The 25,102-nt window shown below is 35.3% G+C and overlaps 1 protein-coding gene across 12 annotated transcripts in view; it reads right to left on the reverse strand.

Annotated features, from left to right (window-relative positions):
* NEK1 (NIMA related kinase 1) overlaps nt 1–25,102 on the reverse strand; it is a 44,032-nt gene that overhangs the window by 14,050 nt on the left and 4,880 nt on the right. For 5 of the 12 annotated variants that reach the window (XM_036382187.1, XM_054514602.1, XM_036382188.2 and 2 more), the window contains 18 exons: nt 24,549–24,646; nt 22,897–22,980; nt 22,422–22,489; nt 22,213–22,299; nt 21,087–21,141; nt 19,489–19,689; nt 16,990–17,050; nt 15,222–15,379; nt 12,902–12,961; nt 12,714–12,761; nt 12,550–12,621; nt 9,394–9,575; nt 9,180–9,311; nt 5,792–5,894; nt 2,735–2,818; nt 2,115–2,198; nt 1,528–1,620; nt 398–493 (listed from right to left, as the gene is read on the reverse strand). In XM_036382187.1, the coding sequence (XP_036238080.1) occupies nt 398–493; nt 1,528–1,620; nt 2,115–2,198; nt 2,735–2,818; nt 5,792–5,894; nt 9,180–9,311; nt 9,394–9,575; nt 12,550–12,621; nt 12,714–12,761; nt 12,902–12,961; nt 15,222–15,379; nt 16,990–17,050; nt 19,489–19,689; nt 21,087–21,141; nt 22,213–22,299; nt 22,422–22,489; nt 22,897–22,980; nt 24,549–24,646 (1,766 nt within the window). The remainder of the gene's footprint in view (nt 1–397; nt 494–1,527; nt 1,621–2,114; nt 2,199–2,734; nt 2,819–5,791; nt 5,895–9,179; nt 9,312–9,393; nt 9,576–12,549; nt 12,622–12,713; nt 12,762–12,901; nt 12,962–15,221; nt 15,380–16,989; nt 17,051–19,488; nt 19,690–21,086; nt 21,142–22,212; nt 22,300–22,421; nt 22,490–22,896; nt 22,981–24,548; nt 24,647–25,102) is intronic. The other 7 variants (XM_036382192.2, XM_036382189.2, XM_036382196.2 and 4 more) reach the window with 7 other exon arrangements.

The raw sequence follows: 25,102 nt of genomic DNA on the forward strand, positions 1-25,102 counted from the left end.
TACAGAAGGATAATAATGCCACACACTCATACAAAGGACAACTGCCCACTGTATGCCAGTTTGCCAGCTTCATATCCTGCTTTTTCTATTCACAATATTACTAGTTGGACTTGTTCCATAGCACACACAAGTAAAAGAAAATAAAATAAGTTTTGGTCATTAACAGACAATTAATAAAATAATTGGGATAATCCTAATGATTCTTAGGTAGGATGTTCAGAAGTCTCCCTGCAAGCATACCTAAGATTAGGCTTCTAATTAGGGAATTCTGACTGACACAGGATACTCTCTCCAATTTCAGAACTACTTGTCTTGAAAAATCACAGTATAGGATTTTATTTCTACAAAGATATGGCCCTACATACTTTGACTGCATGTAACAGATTTATTTTCTTACATGTTCTTCCCAGGCTCTTTTCTCTCTTTCATATGCTTCCTTTCTCTTTCGCTCCAACTGTTCCTTCAGAACTGCTGCACGAGCATTTGCTTGGGCCTACAGTAAACAAGCAAAAAAAGATCAACTTAAAATCATCAGCAGCCTATTTCATGGAACATTTTAAGAAGGAATATTCTTGGAATCCTCATCTCCTTTTCTCTCAGTACTGTATAGACTATGAAAGGAGGACTCCACTGACAAAATCACCACACCATATGTATAATAACTGATCATCTATGTTGAAATAATGGCAGCTCCTCAAAATTTAATTGCAGTTCTTGATTTGCATGGTTCTGTTTTTAGTATACATAGTAATCTTAAAGAGACTAATGTAAAATTAGAAACTCTACTTAAAATTATCTTTGAAGACAAATGCATTAATCAAAAAATATTAAATATTATGTTTAAATTTTACCAACTTACTCATACACAAAAAGCTTCACTTGCTGTTTCACTTCGAGTTTTAGGTTAGGCATAGGGTTAGCTTGTTTTTACACTGTACTTTGCAGATGGTGGGGGGAACTTCATAGAATAGATAAGAGCAATAGTTGCTATGTATAGTATTGTGAACCAGTTATTGATTTAAAACCGCCACATGGAATAAAGTTCTAATCAAACACTGTATTTCTATGAAATGTGTTTGTTTTAAATGTAATTCATCACATGGTTTTATAACTCACATTCCAATCCACACATAACCCATGTCAGCCCATTTAAAGAGTTTTGCCTCCCTTTATTCTTTAACTAAAATAAAGGTGTTGTCTAAGGTACCTCTCCCTTACCCTTTCAGTGTCAAAATGTGATTTTAGTTATACCAAATTGCCATTAGGACTAAAGCTACCCTAGAGATAAATCTCAAAGAGTGGGATACAGAAAATCCTTGACTTGTAAGCATGGACTACACTATGTCTCAGCATGTTTTAAAATTACCAAGATAAAGCAGCTGAACACAGTTGTTTGCTCTATACTGTTAAACTCCCCCCATTCCCCTTGTACAAACTATTAATAGCAAGATGAAATACAAGAAAATTCATGAGATATAAAGCATATTTGACAACAGTAACTTCCATCTCCTCCCACTCCATGCTTACCTTTTGTGATTCTATCTTCTTGCGTTTCAGCTCTGCTTCCTCACTAGAGTCCTGTCCATCAGAACTGGCAGCTTCACTCTGCAAAGTGAAAGTCTTCATGGAATTATCATCAGTGCATGTATTTAAACACTGAGTGATATGAGTGCCTAGTCAGAATGTTTTAACTGACTATATGACTGACATGGGTCAGTTTCACTGACTCCTTGCTTAAATGCAATGTTTACTTGAACAGAGCTTCATCTCTGAGATCAGCGGGGGTTTTATTTGTTTGGTTTTTTAGGGAGGATTGGTTTTAAAAGATGTGAAGCTTTAATAAGTCAGGAAAAAAGTAATGTGCTTCTTGTTGCAAAGGAAAGTAGCCTACAATGCTGGGCTCTCACCTACTACCCCTCATCACTGCTCCATGTTCTGCAGGTGAGGATACAAGAAAGGTTTGATGCTCTAGAATTCCTGGTTTTTTCCCAATATATACTGTCTAAAATATATGTCTATATAAAACTGCCTAAAACAAAAGTCTTCCACCAGGGGTAAAGGAACACACCTCACACTCAACTTCCATAAGTATTGAAGATTGTTTTTAAACCAACCTTATCTCCACGAAGTTTTGCTCTAATCTGTTGACGTTCATTAAAGTTTTGTAGCCGGATCTGTCTCAATCTTGCCAAATATTCCTAACACAAAGAAATGAAACAAATTTCAGCTCTATGGAAACTCTCTCCAGTAAGGTTAACTTAAAATATATCAGATACCACAAAGAAATAAAATGAGCGAACCACCCCACAACATTATTGTTATCACTTCAGCAGCATATACTTATCTCCAGAAAAATCTCATGTAATTAAAATATAGAAAATTGGAATGTATGTTTATCAGTATTAATTATAACTACATTTTACATTACTGAAAGCTAGGAAAGGTTGCATTTATCACAAGAGGATTAGGATATAGCTATACCTATGTGTATCAAATTCTAGAACCTCTCTGAGAAAGATTGATCTAAGCAACTATTATTTTGATTATTTTAAAAACAAAAACAATTAAGCACACCCAAACTTTAGCACATTAACAGTAAATTATTTCCTAAAAATTAAGAAAGTCCTTTAATTTTGTTACACAGATGGAACCATGCAGGGAAACTGGGCACAGTTAAGGTCAAAATAGTGCTATTTTTGTGATGAGCAAAGTGGCAAACATGCAGCAAGCATACCTCTTCCTCCTTGTTTCTGGATTTCCTTCCTCTTGCAGAAATGGACCTGCCTCCATAGGTATCTGCCAGGTTTTGCAGTGTACCCTGTTTACCATTTAATGGTATCAAATTTAAGGTGGCTGGGGCAGTAAAATTATCTGCTTTATCCAATAACGGTTCACTTATAAGAAACCAAATCCATCAAAGATCTGCAGATGTTCTGTAGTTAACCAATAAACCTTTTTCACTTCCATGAAACATATGACAGCAGTAACTAAAAATTCTGAGCAGCCAAAGAGAGAGATAAGAGCTCTAAGAATATAGTTGCTGTCTCCCTTCAATTCTGATTTTCTCATAGAAACTTTAGGTTAGAAAACCTAAATTGTGATGGGTATGAGTTTTCTACATCTGGATTATATAAAAATGGTGGCACAGCGTTGGGATTTCTGCCATTGCTGAATTAAGCCTAAAATAGAACGTGGAATCTTTTTACGTTCTTAGATTAAGCTTTTTTAACAATGATGACTCAAAAATCTAAAACAGCACTTAAATGCACTCATTACACCCAACAAGTTGTGCTAAATGTCTAATACACATGCAGTGTATAGACTTGGTTCATGTGATGTACTCTGTGACTTGTCAACAAAAAGATTTCAACCTTTAAGAAAGTTCTATATAGAACAGTACAAGAATCATTTGACTTCATGTTTTCTGCTTGGATTAAAATCATAATACTTTAATTATTTTACTAATGACATAACACTTTTTTTTTTTTTCTGAACAGGTTAAAAATTCCTTGATTTGTTAGTGCCACATACAATAAAGACAGCAAGCACACAAACGTATGATAGACCTTCTGCCTCATAAAATGCCTGGGACTTTGGCCTTCTCAAGCTTGTGGATAGAGAACCATCAGTAAGTAAATAGTCCAGTGAGGTTATTGACTGAATCCAAATATTCTGGTTAAATAATCTCTCAGATTGAGAAAAATTAATAGCTCAAGGAAATGGCACACTACTGCACTTCAGTGGTTTAGCAACCAGGGGATCAGAGAACAAATTAAGGAATTTTGTGGAAGAGTAGTTCCTATACATTCATAAAGGCCCCATGAATGCTGGTTTCAGCTTGAGCACTAAGCCATACCAAATGTAAAAGAATATTTTCCATATTCATCTTTTCAGAAAATATTTGGTTTTAATATTCAGAAAAGATTTTTAACTTTTTAATACATGTTCCTGAGCTTTACAAAAGCTTACTGGCACTATTGAAGGAATTTCCTTGTTCTTGGTTCTAGCATTGAAGTTATTTTAGGTATTCCCATCACTGATGGTGATTTATATCACTGCTCTTAAGAAAGAAACTGGAAGCAAGATTTTTGAGAACTGATTTTCTTTGTAGATTGTTTATTTTACTCATCTGCTACATTAAATTTTCAAAGACCAGGACTCATGTTTTGCAATGCCACACAGCTACAGTGAAGTAGCAAATTAGGTCAGCAGCTGTCTTAAAAAACAGATGTCTGTAAGTACCATCAACTCAACTACTGAGTCAAATTTAGACTGTCAGTTGAAAATTAAAATTGACAGCAATTATATTTTATAGAAGCTGGGTAAATTAGTGCCAGTCATCAGACAAAAGGCTGACTATTAGCTGATGATTTCTCCTTTCAGATCAACATAGTCCAAACAAGAGTCCCATCCCTATACGAGAACAACTGCCAGCTAGTCAAATTAATTTCCTGCACAAATAGAAGGAAGCTGTTGATAAATTCCACTTTCAATGACAAATCCAGAAAAGGACTTGGTACTCTGACTTCAAGTTATAAGTCTTAAACATCTGGAAGTTACTTTAACTGTTCAGTAACCTCCCTGTTTTATTATGGGAACCATCTAAGATTAAAACATTTAGGCTCATTGAACACGTAAGAGAAAACTGAAAAACAGTAACACGAATAGTTGGGTATCTTAAATTAACTGATCTCATAAATTCATATCAATGCGAACAAAATCAAGAACAAAATGGAAGCAGTACTGGTACTGCTAACAACTTTCCAAGAGGGAATGGTACTAACAACAACTTGCCCAAGAAGAGGTAGTCACAAGAATTGCTCATTTTTTTTTCCAAAATTATTTACTGGTCTTGAAGGTTTTAAAAAACAGAACCATAGTTTTAGAGAGGAAGACTCATTTTACAACATATATACTAATCTAAGGATACTTTGCCATGAAAGCAGTGAATCAAAGCACCTAAAAATTGCTCACTCTAAGTGAAATAATCCCTGACATTAAGACCTGGTTTTAAATCATAATCTGATTATCAGGTATAACTCAGGAGATGCTGCTATAGATCTGCTGTTGGTCTCATCTCACTGCTACTCCAGCACAGTCAGTTCAATTTCAGCAGCTGACTAAGATATTCTCACTGAATTGCATATGAATGGTGTGGAGAAGCACTCAAAAAGTAAAACCCTCCTTGTTATCAAAATACATAGTCATTTCCAATATATATTTTAAACAAACTTCCTAAAGGAATAGTGAATTTAGAACCATAAGCATAAAGATCATTTTATGATACTATCTTCTACTTAATTTCTAAAGAGTAAAGGTTCTACAAGATTCAACATTGACAGATATGGATGAATTTATAATACCTTTTCAATAAGCAGAATGTGTTTCCCTAGCATGCACCACTATGTCTGATCATTAGCTGTATCAGTTTAATCAAACTTCATTTTTGGTTCAAGCTACTGTATAATATGAAGTTTAATTTTAACCAAGACTCTAAAGTACAAACAGAAAAAGAATGTAAATGAATCTTCTAAAATTGACAATAGCAAGTTAGACACGTTCAAACAAAGATAATTTGTTAATAAGCTTGAAGTAATGAGAAATGTACTACATGATTATGTTACATTTCAATAAAATTAGCAAGAAAATGCAGAAAACTTATCTCCCATTCTCTCTGTTTTTTTCAACACTTAAGGAAAATATTTAGTCAGCATTTCACTTATGATGCTACTTCAAAGACTCACAAAGCATGCTGAAACAGTAATACACACAGGAAGACCAGATTTCATACCATGTGTCCCTGAGCTCGAGCTTTGTTTTCCATGGCTTCTCTCTTTCGTTGCCAGAATTCTTCAACTTGCTTTGCTCTATCTGCAGCTATCCATCCTTTTTGCCTGAGTAATTTCAACACAGCAAGATGAAAGTCTCTGAAATATGACACTGTAAACACCACCACCCTCACTGTCCTCCCCCCCGCACTTATTCTAACTAGAACACGCAGGGGAAAAAAGTAACTTTATATGAGTAAGACATCTTCAAAAAATGCCTTTCATCAGCCAAAATACAAGTCACACTTGCACAAAATGGAGGAAAACAGGTTTAGTAAAAGTGAGAAGAACTACTAAAAAAATTAATCCAAACCACTGTATTGTTGTCCTTCCAGATCCTTGTCATTGAAAGAAAAATGAATGTCAAAACACAGTCTAGGTATGATTGTTTCTGGAAGTGTCTCATTACTGTTATGATTTGTGAAAAAGAAGATTCCTTCAAGATTTCCCTTCAGAGATGAGCAAGAACTCATCACACAAGCCAATCAGTAAGGTCAATACTGTGACAGCCTTTCAAGACTGTCCTATATTTGCAGTAAGAGTTTCTACCACATAGGGAATTACTACAGTGCTCAGTGTTCTCGCAATTCCTTTTAGAGAATCTTGGGGGATATTTTTTGTTTGTTTTCAAAGGGTCCATGAAGGAATTTTCCTACCCTAGAATTAGCCGTAACAAGATGATTGTTTTTTGACAAGTTTCACCCCAGGTCAGGGACCTGCTTAGGAAGACAAGAAGGCTACATTTAGTTTACCATAACTGAGCATCCTGCAACTCTATGAGTACATTTATAACATCATAGAGAAACCAGATTCTGACAAATTCGTCAGAAGTAGACCCAGAGAAGTTAAGTACTAAAATAAAACCAAAACACTGAGAAATGGTTTAAGATATTCTACAACTGGTAGAATGATAAGGCCTTTCCAAGGTTCCCTGAGCCTCCTTTAACTGGGGACAATTGGGGGTTTGGCAACAGTCAGGAAGAAACTGGAATATGCTGACAGCAATAACCCATTAGACTGAAGCACTTAAAGAAAGAATCCTTTTGCAATACAGGAAGCTCTAGTAATTCATAAATAATTAGCACACTAATTAAAATACTCCCATTTTATTATTTTGACCCTTCACACCCCAATCAAAAAGGAAATGAATTTTTTTCCAGATGCTATAATTCATTAAAAGGAAGCCAGAGATAAAACCACTTTGATACAATAAAACAAACACTGCTCTAAAAAGGCAAGACAATCCACACAGGTGTTACTGGTAAAGAAACAAACACTTGCCAATCCTTGTGTACACATACCTGATTCACCAAAAGATTTTTACTCTACCTTTTAACTACATATGAACTCAATTGGTGGATATGAAATCTGAGCAAAGCCCTGTCATGCAGCTGAAGTCTGCCACACATCATGAACCTTACAGTGTTGGAGGAGAGGTCTTTCCAAAAATACCCATACCAAGACAGTCCTATTTGTCTCAAACCAAATTCACAGGGAACAGCTTAGCTCAAAATTTTATAAAAATGGTTTTTCTTACTCCAAAGATGAGCAACTCATTTTCCTAAAACATTTCAACTAGATTTCTTCTGGGCTTCACTTCTGCCTGAGACAGTTTTTCAAGACTGTTGACACTGAATATATTTAGCTCTACAAAATTGGTAGTACAATGAAAGACTTCAACTTGAAGATTTCTCAGCTTCTTCAATATATGCCCTAAACTGACTATCTTTAACAAAGTTCTTGTAATTTAAATTCTTTCTTTGAGCAGAATATTATGATCATTTGCCTTCAGCAGGAAGAATTAAGTCCAGGATGGAAATACAGCTAGCCTGGCTATGATAATAAAATTGCTCCTAGGTAACCTACAAATTCTTAACACACTTAAGAGGCTAAGAAATAGCACCTCAATTTACAGCTAACAGTAATCCAGTTTATAAAGAGAAAAAACCCAAATCTCTACCTATTTTGAAACTTCTGGACAGTGTTTTCATTGAGTGCTTCCGAATTCATGTATTTGAGAAATGCTGAATTGGTTTCTCTTCCCAGTCTGAGTTATTTATAATCTGCAGTACTCTGCTATAGTTTCTCTCAATTTTAAAACAGTTTATCCAGGTACAGACAAATATAATCTAATATTTTCAAATGTACGAGTCAAACTGCTTCCTAATCTAAGCAAGAGTTGGGGACTGTGTGCTTTGTGCAAAGCACTGAGAATAAACAGAGGAGGAAATACATTTAACTACTGCTGGCAAAAGAGGCCTTCCAGTATTGGGTTGTACCAGGTAGAATTTTAATTACCTCACAACAGTCCAACCTACTACTATAGGGAACATAAAATATACCTCAGAGCTTTCAGAACTGTAATATCAATGCTAAGCACGATGTTATTCCTGCAAATTTTAAATTAGCAAAAAACCTATAATTGCAAATACATATTGTATTAGAACATAAAATTGAATTAATTTAGTTTACAAGAATAAATGGTTTCTTTGGCCACTTCCTTTTTCTCACATTAACTTCATTTATTTCTTCCTCCATGGAACACATGATTGGCTCTGCAGAAGTTTAAATAATAAAGGAGAAAATTTGTGCCTCTAGGAAAGTCAGTTAGTAATGTTCACAGTACTAAACTTCCAAGAAAATGGTATTTTCCCATTTCCTAGTCACAGCCGCAAACAGAGTTTCTTGGGCAATATTATGAGATCTAAAGGAGAGCAAATAATTTTTGAAGAAGCTATTTGAAAGAGTGAAAACATTAAAAAGAAAATCAGTACTTGCTTACAATCTTTTTATATATAAAAACACCCTATTTACAGTAATTAGACTCAGGTCTTCTAATTCACTATTTGAATACCAAATTAGAGGTTGCACACCATTACAACACCTGGCATTCACATCTCAGTGAAGAAAGCTCCTAGAAGTTTTCCACCAACAATTCTGGGATCATTCTAGATGCTTTGCAATACTACAGACACTTAGGTGCACAGAAGGCAGGAAGAATAAGATGATGGGAGAAAGAAGCATCTTGTCAGGTAACACAAAAAGTCAAACCATGAACAAAGCAAAGGAGGAGGCTTATGTTGTTATCTGCAACCACATGAAGCCAACAATTTTGTCTGAAATCTACTTTAGGTACAATTGCTTAGTAAACTATTTTTTCCATTATTGGAAAAGTCAAGATCTCCATTGGCTCTAAAAGAATTGTGGTCTGTGAGGGTCTAACACACAAACAGACAGCACAATACCAATGAATAGAAGTGATTCTGAGACATGCTCAACTACTAAATGAAACCAGACACAGAACAAGAATCTAACATGGAGGGACAGATTCACAGATTATCATAGTCCAACCTGTTTGCATTGGCTTGTTTAGACACCTCCTTCAATCTTTTCACTTTTTTCCTAACTGCACCAACATCGGGTAAATGGTGATGACCTGCAGATCCCTTAGGAACTCCTGGACGTGTTCCAGGTGGAATTCCTCTGTAGATAAATACGTACAGTAACTTTCATTACTTTCATCTAAAGCAGAACACATGTAGCTTCTAATGGAAGGTAGCCATACCTTTCAACAACTCCTCGGTCTTGTAGTTTAGCTCTCAACTTGGCTTCCCTCTCTTCAGCTATTCTGAAGACATTTTCCTTTTGCTGTTGCATCTGGTCAAAAATAGCATGATAGTGTTCATAGCGTCCTCTGGAAGACACAGGAAAAGGACCAACACCACCTCCACCGACATAATACGGTGCCTGGAAGCCAAAAGGGGTCGGGTGGAAATCACAAATACTGCTTTTAATAGGCTCTTCCAATTTTTAACTCTTCAGCAAAGTAATAATACTAACATATTCTGCAACAATTATAAATTGGTCCTAGTTTTATCCCTGGCATGCTCCTATTTTAACAAATTACAAGATAGATAATTTTTTTTTTATTAGGAGTCCAGAATAAAACACCACTTTAGCTTCCTTTAAAAATAGTACAATTATACATGAGTCACCTCTCACACATTTTGGAAGTCACTGAAAATGACTCCATTGAAGTGTAAATAGAGATAGATAATATTACATGGCCAAAATCAAAGTTTTAGCAAAAAAAAGTGATACATTCCAACTGAAGTAGTAACAAGTGACTTATAGCCAAACACACATTTTTTTTCATGAAGCTGGAAAAAGTTGAGCACAGTTTTAAGTTTGCTGAATGGCACTATGTGTAGATTTATCTGAGAACCCCCATTGCCACCCAGCCTATCACTTAATTTCCATCACTAGACTTGAGATGCTTCTCTACTAAAGTTCAGACCAGGAGAACACCTACCACAAGGCACTGCTTTGTGCAAATTATATGTAATTGTCAAAGTAGTAGAATTCCTGCAGAAATTTCAAGTGAAAATAATGAAAAAAAAAATGTTTCAAGCAGCTGTGTACAGTAATAGCCAAGGATGGATGCAGAAAATGTGAAACTGGCAAAACAAGGTTAAGGTTGTCAGCACATGCATAAAAATGTTTCCTTTATGCCTGGGGGAAGCAGTCAAATAGCCCATGGTAGTAAATCTATGGAATTTGTTTCACCAACAGTGTCAATCTACCTTCCAGAGTGGTCTGAAGTATTTAATATAAATTCAGAAGGTGAGTACAGATGTGACAGGTTTAAGACTGCCTGTTTAGAAGTTCTTGAAGACACTATATCTGACAATGGAATTTATCTCACATTCCGAGTTTCAGTTGTTCAGTAGCATCAATGGCTCCCCATAATCCAAATGAGAGTACTAAATCAAGGATTTATCTAGGCATTCAAACAAATATGCAGGTAGACTGTTGGTCTGAATGAAAATAACTATACAAGACTATGATTTCTACAAATGAGGGAAAAGTCTTAACTTTAGACACTATTCAAGGTTTCATGTATCATTATTAGAGTTCAGTTTCCAAAATCTAAAGAAATTCTAGAGAATGATCATCATTCTCCAGGCAAATGATATGAAGCAGGCACTCATCAACAGTCTAGAGAAAAGTTACAGCACCTGCTAGAATCACAAACCCAAAGCCAAACACATGCCATGTCTTTCTCTACTCTTCCTCAGAAACAGATGCCAGCAATCAGACCAAAAATAAAAGAGTGCAGAATCATGCAGTGCATGACTGTTGTGCCTTTGTAAGAGGTTGTATGGCTTATGTTATTGGAAAGCTTGACCAATGCAATTCAACGGCACTGTCAGCGAGTTGCTGGATATACTCCTTGCATGCTAGAGAAAGGAAAAAGATAATTAAGTCAAGAATATTATAATAGTATAAACCTGAAATGATGGCAAACTAGCAGCCTGTAGTATGATTTGCACTCAACTATCCAATTTGAAGAAGACATCTCAATGATTTTTCCACCTACCAAGATGTTTTACACCAATGACACTTGGTGAAAACAAACACACTCACTGGCCTCAGTTTCCCTAGATAACCGAGAATACAGCTAACAATGCATCTGGAGCTACAACAGAACAGCTCATATGCTCACAGTAAAACTCTGAGTTAACAGGAACACTGTGTTCAGGAACACACGCAGCTCTCGTCCAAGTGTGAGGATGCATGCATACCATGTTGTACGGGAGCTTGTACTGGTGCCTGCCAGCTTGATCTTGAAGGAGAGGAGGACAACATAGGAAGTAAATTACATTTTTCCTTTTATTTTTCCATTAAATCAGCACTTTGTAGTTTTTAAAGTCTAGTGTGCTTAAGTTTGTGTTTATATTTAAGCTTTACTTATATGATGTGTGGCACACATCCAAAGATGATATCTATTTTGAAAGGAAATATTTAATAGGCAGCTACTGTCTATTAAATATGAAACCTGGTTGGTGTTTGTATATTCCTCATTTTTGTACAGAGAATAGTAATAAAACCTCTATCCATTCTGACTTTATTGCTCAAAGCTTGCTTACAAAAACCCTACTGAACATGTTTATGCCCAGTATTTTCACCACAACAAATCCCTGTGTTTCAATCCACTTTCTATTGTCAGATAGACTTACCATAGTACTACTTAAATTCCTGCACTGGCTCTGTCTGATACCCAGACCCTTATAATAACTAAATTGATGAGACTACTTTCCAGGACAGTTATATTTCCACAAAACTATGACATGCCCAAATAGGGAAAAGGAAACAGTCATGGGAATCAGATTAAATTATGTTCAAAGTGAATGGCTAAACAGCACACTGCATTAAAAATAATTAGATTTACTCAGAAATTTTTACTCCCCTCGTGAACACCTTATTGATATATAGAAACACTTACGTTGCTAAATTACAAGGAATGTTTAGAAACAAGTGTTTAATATTGGGAAAGAGGTCCATTACTATAATATGAAAACCTGGGAAAAAAAAAACTTAAGAACAAACTTGAATGTGAAAGAAGCTGTTCATGCATACACTCAGCACAGGAAAGTAGCAAAAGCAGGTGTAGAAATAAGAAAGTGGTGCATAAAAAACCATTACTAGCAGAAAGAGAAGAGATTCAGAAATTTAGAAACATTAAAAATGAAAATTGCATGTAATCTCCAAAAGGCCAGGGAGGAGCTGTTACAGTCTATCTCAAATTATCCACAGATTTATAATGGACAGTCTCAAGAGTTGACCTCCAAGAGCAAATCCTTCTGAAAAAAGAAGACCATTTCATACAATCAAAGGTGGGGGGAACACACTGCACCACATTTCTGCATCTGCTGCCAACCTTAACACCACTTCCACCTGAACCAAGCACATTCCTCCATCCTTGTTCCCTGGCTCTGTTTATTCGTTCCATCTGAAGGAGAAAACAATACAGGAAAACAAAATTCAAGGAACCACTAAGTAAAAATTGAACTTCACTCTTAACACATTTTAAACATATTTTACCCTTTCTTTTTCCAATCTTCTCATTTCATCTGCCTTCGGTAAACTGATCTGCAATGTGTAAGGATTAAACATGATAAGGAACTGGGAAATGAAACTATTGCATGTTCTTACACAACACACCACACCACAAGGTATTTCATGAAAATTTCTATGGGGGAATAAAGAAAAATCTGAAGACTCTTGTCTACCTGCTCTCTCTGGCGTTTTTCTTTTTCAGGCAATTCTAACCTTTTCTTTTTTGAAGGTTCCTGAAAAATAAGCATATAATTTGGTATTTATTACTGAGCCATTACTCTGTCAAGTCTCTGTCAAGATGGGTTATTGATCCAATTGCTGTCCATGAAGATTAAAGAAAAAAGAAATCACTGCTATATAATGTTTGGCAAAAAAGATGATGAGGAAAGGTTTGAAAGTTGTATTTTGTCATTCTTTCTGTGGACTTGGCTTTTGCTCAGTTTGAAAACAGATGATTTCATGATACCCCAAACATTTTTGCTCCTTTTTTCTACTGGAATAATTTTCATCAGTGGGGTTGGAAATGCCTGCATAAAAGGTGAAACTTCAAATTAGACAGCATGATGCCAGAATGAGAGAAAAATTCCATCAGAAAACATATTCTTAAGTCACAACTGAGTGTGCACTAACTGGGGTTTAAAATACTTGATATTCAGGAGGTTTGAAGTGAAAAGCACTGCTAGGATATAGGGGTACTTGTTCATCCTGTACTAAAAGTTCTTCAAAACCTGAAGGCAATGATTTTTAAATCTGTTTTGTCTTAATGTTTCTTCTCTGGTAGTATCACTCTTCATTACAATGCTTTCTTTATAGAAACTCTTTGAGGGGGTCTAGATATTAAGATTCTCTTATTTGGAAGGTTATCCTGGTGGTTTTTTGCTTGATACTTCATTGGTTCCAACTCTAACCAAGGTTCTTGTTACCTATGACAACACAGTCACCACTGAATACCTGTTAAAGAGGCAGCTATAGTTAACAAAATGTGCTGTTTACTCTAATCTTAAAAAAGCCATCATTACTTTTAAAGCTTTTTTTTCTGACCATACTAGAACACACAGAGCTTCACAGCACTTTCTTTTGACAACATGCAATCCTGTCAAATGGATAATTTAAAATCAAATATTGCAGATGTTGGAAACCTTTAGAGACTTGTAATAACATAATATTAATGTAGTATTACTAATTAAAGGAGACAATTGTTACACGCTCCTCTGAAAAGCCAGCTAAGAGCTGCAAGCTCAGACTCAGAGAAGAAAATTTATATTCTAAGTTGTAGCCACTGTTTCTATCCTGCATCTTATGGGGTATCATCACTAGGTACAGCTCACAAAAAGACTGTCCTAAAATAGCATTACTGATTCCTTCCAAGTGGGAAGAGGGTATTTCCTCAGTCTCTCCCCTGCCACATTAAGTCTCAGGGTAAGTTGGGTAAGTGTTGGCTGGTGAAACCCATGACAAAGACCCATAGATGGCTTTGCAACCAAGCCTTAAAACACATAAACCTTGTGATTTCATAAGGACACACAAGAAGTCTGTACTCTCCCTTTCTTGCTTTTTCAAACTGTGTTTCAAGACCCAACAAGGCTTGTGTGATCACTGAGCTTCTCTCTAAACCTCTCATAACTGTTGAACTTCACAGATAATTTGGATCTCCAGGATAATTTTCTATCCACCAACAACTTCCACAGATGGATAGAGGTCTTAGTGCTATGTTCCCTGGAGTGCCATGGGAGAAGGAAAAAAAACCAAAACAACCAAAATAAACCCCACAACAACAACCATGTTACTTATTCAGAGGAAAATCTCAACTAGTTCTCTTGCTGAAGCAGCAGCCTCTTTGTTCTAGTTGTCTGGCATGTGCATATAGCTCAAAACTAGCTGCAGCAAAAACAACTCTTGACCATGCAGTAATTAATGGAATAAAGAGAGAAAATAAAAGTTTTATGTAATCAGGAATACAAAGAAGACAACAGAAAGAAATATTAGTAGTACTCTATGACAGTATACAGAAAACTTTCTCATTAGCTCATGAAATTACATCTGGGAAACTTCTCTTTCAATTACACAGTTTCTCTGCCTAATAACACTTTGTAAAATGGCTAGAAAAAGTTTGCCTACTTTTAAAAAAAATTGAAATTATTTTGGAACAAAGAAAAAAGATGCAAAGGTTCCAGTGTCAATGATCTTGGTATACCTGACAGGCTTCCAATATTCCTATGAGTGGTTAACACCAACAAAGCAAATGAAAACACACAAATGTAATTCAGCCTTGGAATTAAAACCCAAGCCTAATTAGGAGTTTACAAAAATTATATTAAAACCAACTAAACAAACAATCAATAATGAAGCAAGCCAAGCATTTAAACTACTAGTTCTACTTTCTCTGCAGGTGGATGAGGCATGTCCACATACCAAGACATTTTGAAAAGGAAGGCATAGTATTTAAATAAGGTATGAACAAAACAGCTCAATTTAACTAACTTAGCTTCTTACCTGTCTAATTTTAGTCAATGGCTTCTTCTCATTAGGCTTTTTAGGTGCACCACAAGACTTCCTGATAGTTAAAGGCACTCCATATTTTGCAGCAGGTTTGGTAATTTTCTGAGCTGGTACAACTGAAGTCAGTGTTGGTTCTTGAACTGGTCTTTGAGCTGAAAAGAAGAAAAACCCCACAATAAAAAAACCCTGGTTTTGAGCTACCCAGGCTGGCCAGTGTATGGTATTTCCCTTTCCCAAAGTCTTAGAAAGCAAAACTAGAGAAAAATGGGTGAACCATGTGTCAGGGACCAAAGTTGTGTCTGAGGCCCTGCAATATTTGGTCTGCTGTTGTGCACATCCACAAGACAATAAGGAAAACTTTAATGTGTAACTGGTGGGAACTTGACCCTTGAAAAAGAAACAATGCATTGGTCCATCAGTGGGAACTTAATCTGTGGGAGAGGAGCAATGCACAATGGAGCTGTTGTTAGCATGGAGGTGGGATCACGAGCCACTCTGGCTCATCTCACGTGCTGTAGCTGGAAAAATTCCACTCCTGAGGAGAAGCCTTGAGGTGTGGGTCTGGGTTGGAGGGGTGACAAGGATTGGATGCACACTGTGGATCCAGGGGATGCCCTGAAGGTGCACTGCCTGCCTGCCCCCTGCATGAGCCCCATGCTCTCCATGTCCTTTGCCTGCCCAGTGGCTTTGCAGGAATCAGGGGTTGGTATGTATTATTTGCTACTGCTAGCAATAAAAGCAAACTTGCTCTGCAGTCACAGCTGGGTCTCGGGTTTGGTGTGTGTGGGCATTCTCCCGAACCTGTAACAAATCACTAACACTTCATTCACATAACCTGATGTATTAGCTTGTCTAAATTTAATATTTGATAAGAAATAGAAGAAAACAATTCCTGTGCTTTTACTTAATCCTTCAAGCTGTATAACAGACACTTCATTCAGCTGCCTTGTTTAACTGCACAGTGCTCATGTACACAGGGAAGAGGTCTCCTAATGGAATGGAGAGACAGGCCCTTCTCCACTAACAACACTGAACTGAAACCTGGAATGCTAATGTCACTCATAGAAGATGAGTTCTAAAAGAGCTTCAATGGCCTTCAGGGATATTGCTTTCCCCATAGAGTTCCTGAACATACACCAATATTGTGGGTTTGATTCTGGGTTAGCAGGGCTCTCTTACCACAGAATAGGAGGTCAGCAACACTATCAAAAGATACCAAAGCCCTTTGCCAGAGCATCAGATAATTACAGGGAAATAAAATACCTGGGAAGGAAATATAGGGGAAAAAAAAGGCAAACTAATGCAGTAAAATGAAGTAACACCATCTTGACAGAATTAATCTTTGTTAACACTAGCAGAAATTTTACTGAATTAGACTGAAGCCAGGGCTTTAGCTTAGAATCTCTAATGAAGCATCCCACATTTTTTTGGAAGAAATCATACTTCTCATTAGCCATTTTTCATTACTAAGGGATAAAAATAAGTCATACAATCATCGCATATGAATTAGTTCCATTATTTGCAGTCTACACTGTCTCCTTAAATTACAGGCCCATAGCTTGTATTTGCATCATTTGTACCCAAGATATGTCCAGCTCCCCAGGGGAGGGGAGAAAATTCCTTCTTCTCTCCTTTTTCCTGAAAATCCTACAGTCAGGTATGAGAGCACACACACAAAAAAAAAAAAACCTAGTAAAAGAACAAAGCTACATACATGATCTTGACAGAGCTGAAAGGAAAAGTAGTGTAGACATCAACTTACCTGGTGAAGCATGTGGTCCAAACTTGTGGAAAATTTTGTGACTGAATTCTTCTGCAATAAGCTAAACAAGTGGAAGAATTAGTCAATAGTACTTGTGACCAAAGCTAGGAATAACTCATTTTCAGACAAGCGTGCCATTAGCAGTAAGCATCTAAGTAAGAGCATTTACTGTAAATTACACAAAAATAAATACTCAACTCTATGCATTGAATCTAGTATTACTTGAATCTAGTATTACCAATATGGAGCTGGAGTATTTTCAAACATTTTTGGCATAATTACTCAAGTAATTTTAAAAAGCAATTTAGCCTGACTTCTGGGTGGCACATGTTATCTCATTTATGAGCTAGCTAAGAATCTAGGAAAAAAGTTAATGTGAGCATCAACACAATTTTTATGCATAATTAATTTTAGATTTCTGAGTAGCTGCCAAAGTTCATCTCAATTTCTCATAGAGCTAGTGTCAAAAAATAGTTCTTTAAAAATGCTTGCAGTTTTAAAGTGTTGCTATCCTTTTCAAGATGGGAAGATGACCACATATGTGGGTATCTGGAAAAACACATATGGTGTGCTGTAAGGCATATAAAATTAGAATAATAAAATATGGAAAGCAGTCCTACTGAGGTGAAAAATTTGAGACAAGACAAAGAATATTTAAATATTAATAGGCCATCATCTTAAATACTGTAGGTAGTTCTGAACCAAACACCTCAAAATCTATATAGTAGAAGTGAAAAGTATTCAAGGAAGAGCAGCAAGGATAAATGAAAAGTGTCAGTTCAGGAATAGTCTTACAGAATCTTGAACTACTGAGATTCCTTTGATTTGTACCAGTCAGTTACAATGCTGAGGAGTTAAAGCTTAAAAAAAACCCTAAAACAAGAACCAAAATGCAGAACTTAGGGCTCTGCACATAATGGCAAAACAAATTTTTAATCTGGAGAGTCTGGCATCAAAGATTTTGTAAACCAGAAGGCACACAGTTTCCTACAGTTTCTTAGTAATGGTCTTGAAGCTTTTATTTGAGTGGTAAGCTGTAGCAACTGAATTATGATGTTTCCACGATAACACCTTTACTGACAGAAAAGAAACCTGACTCTTTAGTATCTTCCAAAGTGCCCCCTCTCCTTTTTAAAAATTGATGCTAATTTAGATCTGCTCTTTAATCCAACTTAGTAACTATGAAGATAAAGAAAGAATTTACATAAAACTGGAAGACTGATTTCCCGATATTTAAAAATGGGATTTCAGCAACAGTTGCAACATCCTGAAGATGTCAACTATGAAATAATTTTTAAGCTTAGACTAAGGAAAACAGAGGACAACAGCACTAGCCATGGATGATACTGCAATAAAATAAGCATTACAGCTGTATCACAGAATGACCACCTCCTGCTGAATATGAATGTACCAGACTGATACATTTCATAAAAGGTGCTTTCTGTGTGGGGTTTTTTTTGGTTGTTTCAAATATTAGATAACACTTCTAAGCCACACACAGCAGTAGTACAGTTGGAAAAATTGCATCTAAGTATTCATACTCCATCTAGGACAAATTAGTATCACCATCTGGAGATAGACACAGCCTATTACTAATTATACTTTGACTGACTAACTCCAAATAAAAATTTCATATCCATTCCAGCTACTGGAAACAAGACCAGATCAAACTATTACTGTTGTAAATGTTAGAACAAACGTATCTGTAAAGATTGCTGAATTTTACCTTTCTTTGGGACTTCAATCTGAAGTCAGCTGAAAGTCTATTTCAACACAGAAATTCAAATTATATATGGCCTTTTCAAGACATTTCTTTAGTTTTGAGTTAGAATCCATTAGAATTATTTATACTGCACTTCCTCCATGTCCTTTCTCTTCTATATTTATTTACCTCATACCAGTACTATTATTCACTTGTTAATCTTGATCTCTTTTGACTAGATTCATATTAAAATGACATTATTAGATATAAAATTATATGAATAGATTTTAAACAGAATAGGAAGCAACTTCTTTGAGGGTACATACACATGATACATTTAAACCTCAAGAAATTCAAAGATTATTTTACTTAGCATTATTTTCCACAGCAGGCCCTCAGGCCATTCCAAATTACAAACAAAAAATAGATTCAAGAGATTCTATACAGCAACAATGCTGAAATAATTGACAGCAGCATTTTATGAAAAGATACATATCTAAAAAATCATCTCAGTAGTGATTCCTCATGCTATAGAAAAACACACAAAACAATGCACTTCAGAAAATATCACTTTGGATTTACTTATGGAAACTACAAAACACTTAATAATTTGAGACTTTTCTTTACAGTCCATTGTAAAACTAGTTTTTCCTCAACTGACCCTGTCTATAAGAAAACTATTCTAGGGAAAACTATTACTCTAGTTTTCAATGTAATATACTAACATTAAGATAAAGAAAAAGGAAAGTCCTATGATGTTTTTATTAGCAAAGTTAGAATTCAAACTGACTCCATACCTCTGGTGTGAGAAATTTTTCAACCCGTTTGGCTATAAAGTTTTTCTCCAATATGGAGTTTACTGATGGTCTATTCCTGGGATTCCTTTTAAATAGCTGTGACAGCAGATTACGTAGGTCGTAGGAGTAATGCATAGAAACAGGAGGAAAAGGCCCAGAGATTATCTTCAGGACCAAGTTCTTCATGTTACCGGCTTCAAACTGTATCACACAAGGAACAGAACAGTTACTCTTATCACCTGTCCTCATGCAAGGCTGCACATACAGATGATGAGGAAACCAAGCTAACAGTGTGCACCTTCCTTTGCCTCAACACACACATTTTCAAGGCAACACACACATTTCCAGGGCCAACACCAGCAGTTCAAAATAATCTGTTGCCATGTATCCAAATTAAAATTCTAATTAAAAATACATCACAATACAGGTACTTCATACTATGGAGACATAATGTTGCTATCAAGTAATTACTTGCCTCCAGATCTAGACTGACAATGATATATAACTAAGGAAAAAATAATTATCTGCTTGATCTCCTCTTCCAAAGGCTTTGAACCACAACATGCCTTCTGCCTTTTTTAGCAACCCCCCATTACAAATTAGAGAATGTGAGGTTCACACTTATTCAGAGTGAAATCCAAGGGAATGCTCAGACTTCAGTTTAATCTCAGGTAACAGAGAGCACCATTTCAATTCCTTTGTACAATAAAAAGAAAACAATATGTATTACCCAGCTTACAGAAAACAAATTGTTGACATCGACTCTCCGAAATTAAACACTGTCAGCAGTACTGCCACATAAAAGATCAAGCAAGAAGAAATTACAAAAGCTTGAAATGAAATGAAATCCTTATCCCTTGAAAATAGTTCTTTCCATTTTCATGTTGTTACAATCTTTTTCTTTTAACAAAAACAGCTACTAACAAGCTCCAAACAAAACAAAATCCACAAAAAAGTCTGTGGAAAGGACAGAAAAAACCCCAAACATTTTCTTCCCTTCATAACTGAAAAATGGATGATGAAGACATACTCTTCAAACTATAACACACATAGATAGAAGAAAAAAACCAAAAAAACTGGAAAAAGGCAACTCTTCCACATTGGGAGCTTTTTGTAAGCACTATTTCTGTTCTAAACAGAAATACATTAATCCATCCGCAAAAAAGCAGAATACAAATTCAGATTTTCAATGAAGCTTTCAATGAATTCAAGCTTTTTTGGAATAAAACCTAACCTAACCAACCAAAAATCCCAAACAACAACAACACCACCACCAACAAAATCCCCAAACCAACCAAATAAAAAACCCTACAAATGCCCCCACTATTCCTAGTATCCTTTATTATAACACCTAACAAGTTTTTCAGCTAATACAATCCATTAAAAACAAAAGTGCCAACACAGCTGAGAGACTGGCATGGAGCAAAACATCAATGAAAAGTGTTGCTTGGCACAGAAAGTGGAGATGAAAATGCTGAAGGTAACTTTCAAACAGCTACCATGAAAGCATTTCATCAACTAAAATAAATCTGCATGACATCAGAAATAAATTCTGTTTGAAATCACTATTCTTTTATGGACACAAAGTTTCTACTCACCGCATGTTTAAGTGTACACATTTCATAGAGAACACAACCAAGGGCCCAGATATCACTAAATCAAAGAGAACACATTATTTTAACACTTAGTTCTAGGTTAACATTGCCAGTTAACTTGTATCTCCGAAGAGGAAAAGGGTGGATTTTTGAGTATGCACAAGCTCCCCTCTATGGACTTCTTTGACCCTGCAAAACCCTAAGGAAACAAAAATCCCCAAACTAATTCATCAACCAAAATAAGGCCATCTTGAAAATCAGATTATGCTATTTTGGCTTCTGATTTAGAACCATCTCAGCCACAGAAATCAGGCAAAATATGGACAAAGGCTTTTTTTTGTTTAAATATATACATTTCCCTGAGGTCTTGTAATTAAACAAACAAAATCCAAAAAACCCTCATCACTTAATTCAGCAAACACAATTCTCAAGTCAATTTATTCTGTTTAGCAGCAACTAAACTTACCATCATTCATTACAGGATTTGGTTAGAACACCATTGGATAATAAACCCCATGTAGAACAAATTAAAGGGAAGTAATTGTAACAATTTTTGTCTCTTAAGAAATTAATGGAAATGATGATTAGACACTCACAGCAATGAATGCAACAGCTTGGTACTGTGGAAGGGTAACTTACTAACATTTAATTATTAACATTTAATTATTACCATTTAATTACAATGGGGACACTGTTACCAGGCACAGGCTGCTGCTAGGGCAACAAAGGTGTAAACGAGGTGTCTGGAGCAAGCTGAGCCACCCCTGTATGCACATCACGTGTGCAGATAATCAAATTGCTGTGTTTCATCCTTAAAGAGTTTCACCTTGGTAGTGCATAAACAAAGGCAGTACAACCACTGTGCAGACAGGCAAAAGTAGAGCCACAATTAAGAACACAACTAGATCTAGAGCTTGGAGCATTAAGCTAAGTCATCTCTCCATGATATTGCTTTCTACTTCAGACCTACCTGTAGAGGTACAACCTCTACAGTGAAGCTCAGTACGTACTTGGGTAAGAGACAAACTAATAGATGCTCACCATCATTTGACTAGAACAGCTTTAAATTCCTAAAAGAGCTTCTTTTTTTCTTTTTACTAAAGATGTTTAATAAAATCCTTACTAGTACCTTTTATTGTTGTAAGGCTTGTTCTGACATATTTCAGGCGACAAATAGTACGGTGTTCCTATGCAAGTGCGTGCCAGCTCTGCAGTACTGAGAGAAAAATAAAGATGGATGTTAACTGGTTAACTCATATGAAGTGCACAGGTTGTGTTTTCCTTGATCAAAGCAATTTAAATTAAGTGAGAGGAAAAACCATATCAAAAAGGAGTTACCTGTTCAGAACTCTGGCAATTCCGAAATCTCCCAGCTGTATTGTTCCATCTTTGGTTAAAAATATATTCTTGACATAGAAATATTAAAAAGTCTGTTAATTAAAATATTCATACAATTGCACACTTTTTGTTCTCTACATGTTTTGAGAAGAAGAAAGTTTTTTACCATTTAATCCCCCTGAAGTCATTGTTACTTACTGCTATGGAACACCAGACTTATATAACTCCTACTTTATTAATATGAAAAAACACTACTTCACACTATCAAACATAATCTTCTCTTTCCCCACACATAAATACATGAGTAACACCTGTAGCTTCATCTAATAGCCTCATCTGTTTGTACAAATACATAAATCTCCAGCAGACTGAAGAAAGGTTTCCAGTATTAGAAATGTTTCCATAAACAAACTAGGAAGATATGAATGCAATCACTTTGAAAGACAATTCAGTTGAAAAATAGCCACCTACATACCTGTGACTTTATGTCCCGATGCAAGATTTTTCTATCATGTATGTGTTTTAGTGCTAAACAGATTTGTACAAACCAATCCAGAATCTATTAATAAAAGAAAATGCAACATCAACTTCATCATTTATCTAAAAACTTCCCTCTTACAAGATATTATCAAATCAGACTTTAATTATAACTGGATTTTACCCTCCTCCCTCTCTTACCCACTTCATTTATACCAAAGAATAATTAAAAACTTAATAGTCAGTATAAGGCAAACCTTTTAATGAAGAATGCTTATTACCCAAATTTGATATTAAGCTTGAGACTACTATTTTAATTACCTATTATAAACCTAGCAGAGGAAGGCAACATGGATCTGATTGGCTAAAATGCCTAAGATGTGGAACTTGCAAATTAAAAGATTGCACTTTTGCTGTAGCCAATACAAGTCTTCTTGCACTCAGTTAATCCACCAAGAGTCCTAGGAAGCCTACTGATGCTCTCAGAAATTATTTTACTTATAGTAATTCTGTGTGTCTTAAAAGAAAAATATTACAAAGTAGACTTTGATGAGAAAAGCAACAAACATCTAACTTAAAGATTATGAACAAGCCAACAATGCCCTTTTTTGGGTAAATTTGCAAAAATCACAATTTAAGAAGTGGCTAATGACAAAAACTTTGCCATGTGAATAGTAGTTTTATATTCACTACTTAGAAGTACATACATGACAAAATTATAGTAGAATGCAAGACATAATTTTCACTTCCATTTGAAGTCCTTCTTGTAAAAAGTGAGATCAAATTAGAAAATTAAAAGTTTTACAAATTATATCCCAAATGTTTCATATACTACTAAGAATTTCCAATCCCAGGTAAACTGAGATCCTACTGGACACAGACACAAAAGCATAGAAACAATTTATAAACAAAGAAACATATAAGTCCTAACAAAAAATCCACCCTAAATCCTACATAATTTATTTTTACTCAATTTAATCAAATCTGTACTTAAAATCCTCTCATTTATTCCAAGCTATGTCACTTCTCCTTCACTAAAAATTGCTTTATAACCAGTTTTGTGGCAAAACAAAATGTATTGGAAGTGTATCAGCAGAATATTAAATTTTTATTACTGGCAAAATGAACTTTTAAATTATGCCAACTCCATATTTCCATATTTCATATTATTATACTTAGAAAGTATATTATTTTATACTTATGACACATGAAAATCAGTATTACAATACAAAAATCCTATGCCGCTACATCTTAAAAAACTTTAAAAATTATTTCAGAGGTTTAAGGATATTCATATTGTCTTTCAGTATTTTTCATGTCTCAGATTTGGTTTACTTCACAAGAGATCCAACTTCTAAAAGCATCTTACACATAGAGACAAAATCTCAAGTAACATACCCAGGACTTCCAACCATATTTTCTTTCTGTTTTTTTTTTTTTTTTTTTCCTGTGTGCAGTTGTTTTTTTTTTGTCTGTGTTTTGGTTTGATTTTGCTTTTTAATGATACTACATTGACCAATAGCAACAAGAATGACTGTTTGAGAATCTCCTTTTAGATTAAGCAACCATACTTATAACATGAACCAAAATAATTTCAAATCATGAAAAAGTATCCTGCAACAAAACACTATAACAGCAGTTTGCTGTTACCTGATCTTCAGAGAACAGGATTCCTTTCTGGGCATTTATTTTTTTAAATAGATCTCCTCCTTCACAGTAATCCATCACTATGTACAGACAACCATTTTCTGTAAAGTAAAAGACAAAGTATTTCAAAAAGGCAAAAGCAAGACTCTTCTTTACATAACTTTCTAAATATCTTTACACAGTCACAGAAAAAGCAACAAAAAATTTACTTTTTCACATGCAGCTTTAGATATAATATATTAGTCTATTTTTTTCAAACTTCAAGCAAAAATATGTTTATTATTTTGAGTTTCAAAACCTAATTTTTCCATTTTGGTAACATTGGACTATTTTGATAGGGAGGGAGAAGAATTACACGTATGAACCAATGTTCCAACATGGTCCTCAAAACCACTATGAAACTAAAGGTGTCATTTTATGAACACAATATAAAACCAATCTTTAAACTTTTTTCAAACATCCTATAGATCCCCCTACCCTAAAGGAATCTTAAGTTGCCTCTATTTGCCTTCTTCTTTCTTGGAGTTTTACCTGGACTTGCCAGAACATGACAGCCA

This window comes from Molothrus ater, chromosome 4, assembly GCF_012460135.2.
Source record: "Molothrus ater isolate BHLD 08-10-18 breed brown headed cowbird chromosome 4, BPBGC_Mater_1.1, whole genome shotgun sequence".
Classification (NCBI taxonomy): Eukaryota; Metazoa; Chordata; class Aves; order Passeriformes; family Icteridae; genus Molothrus; species Molothrus ater.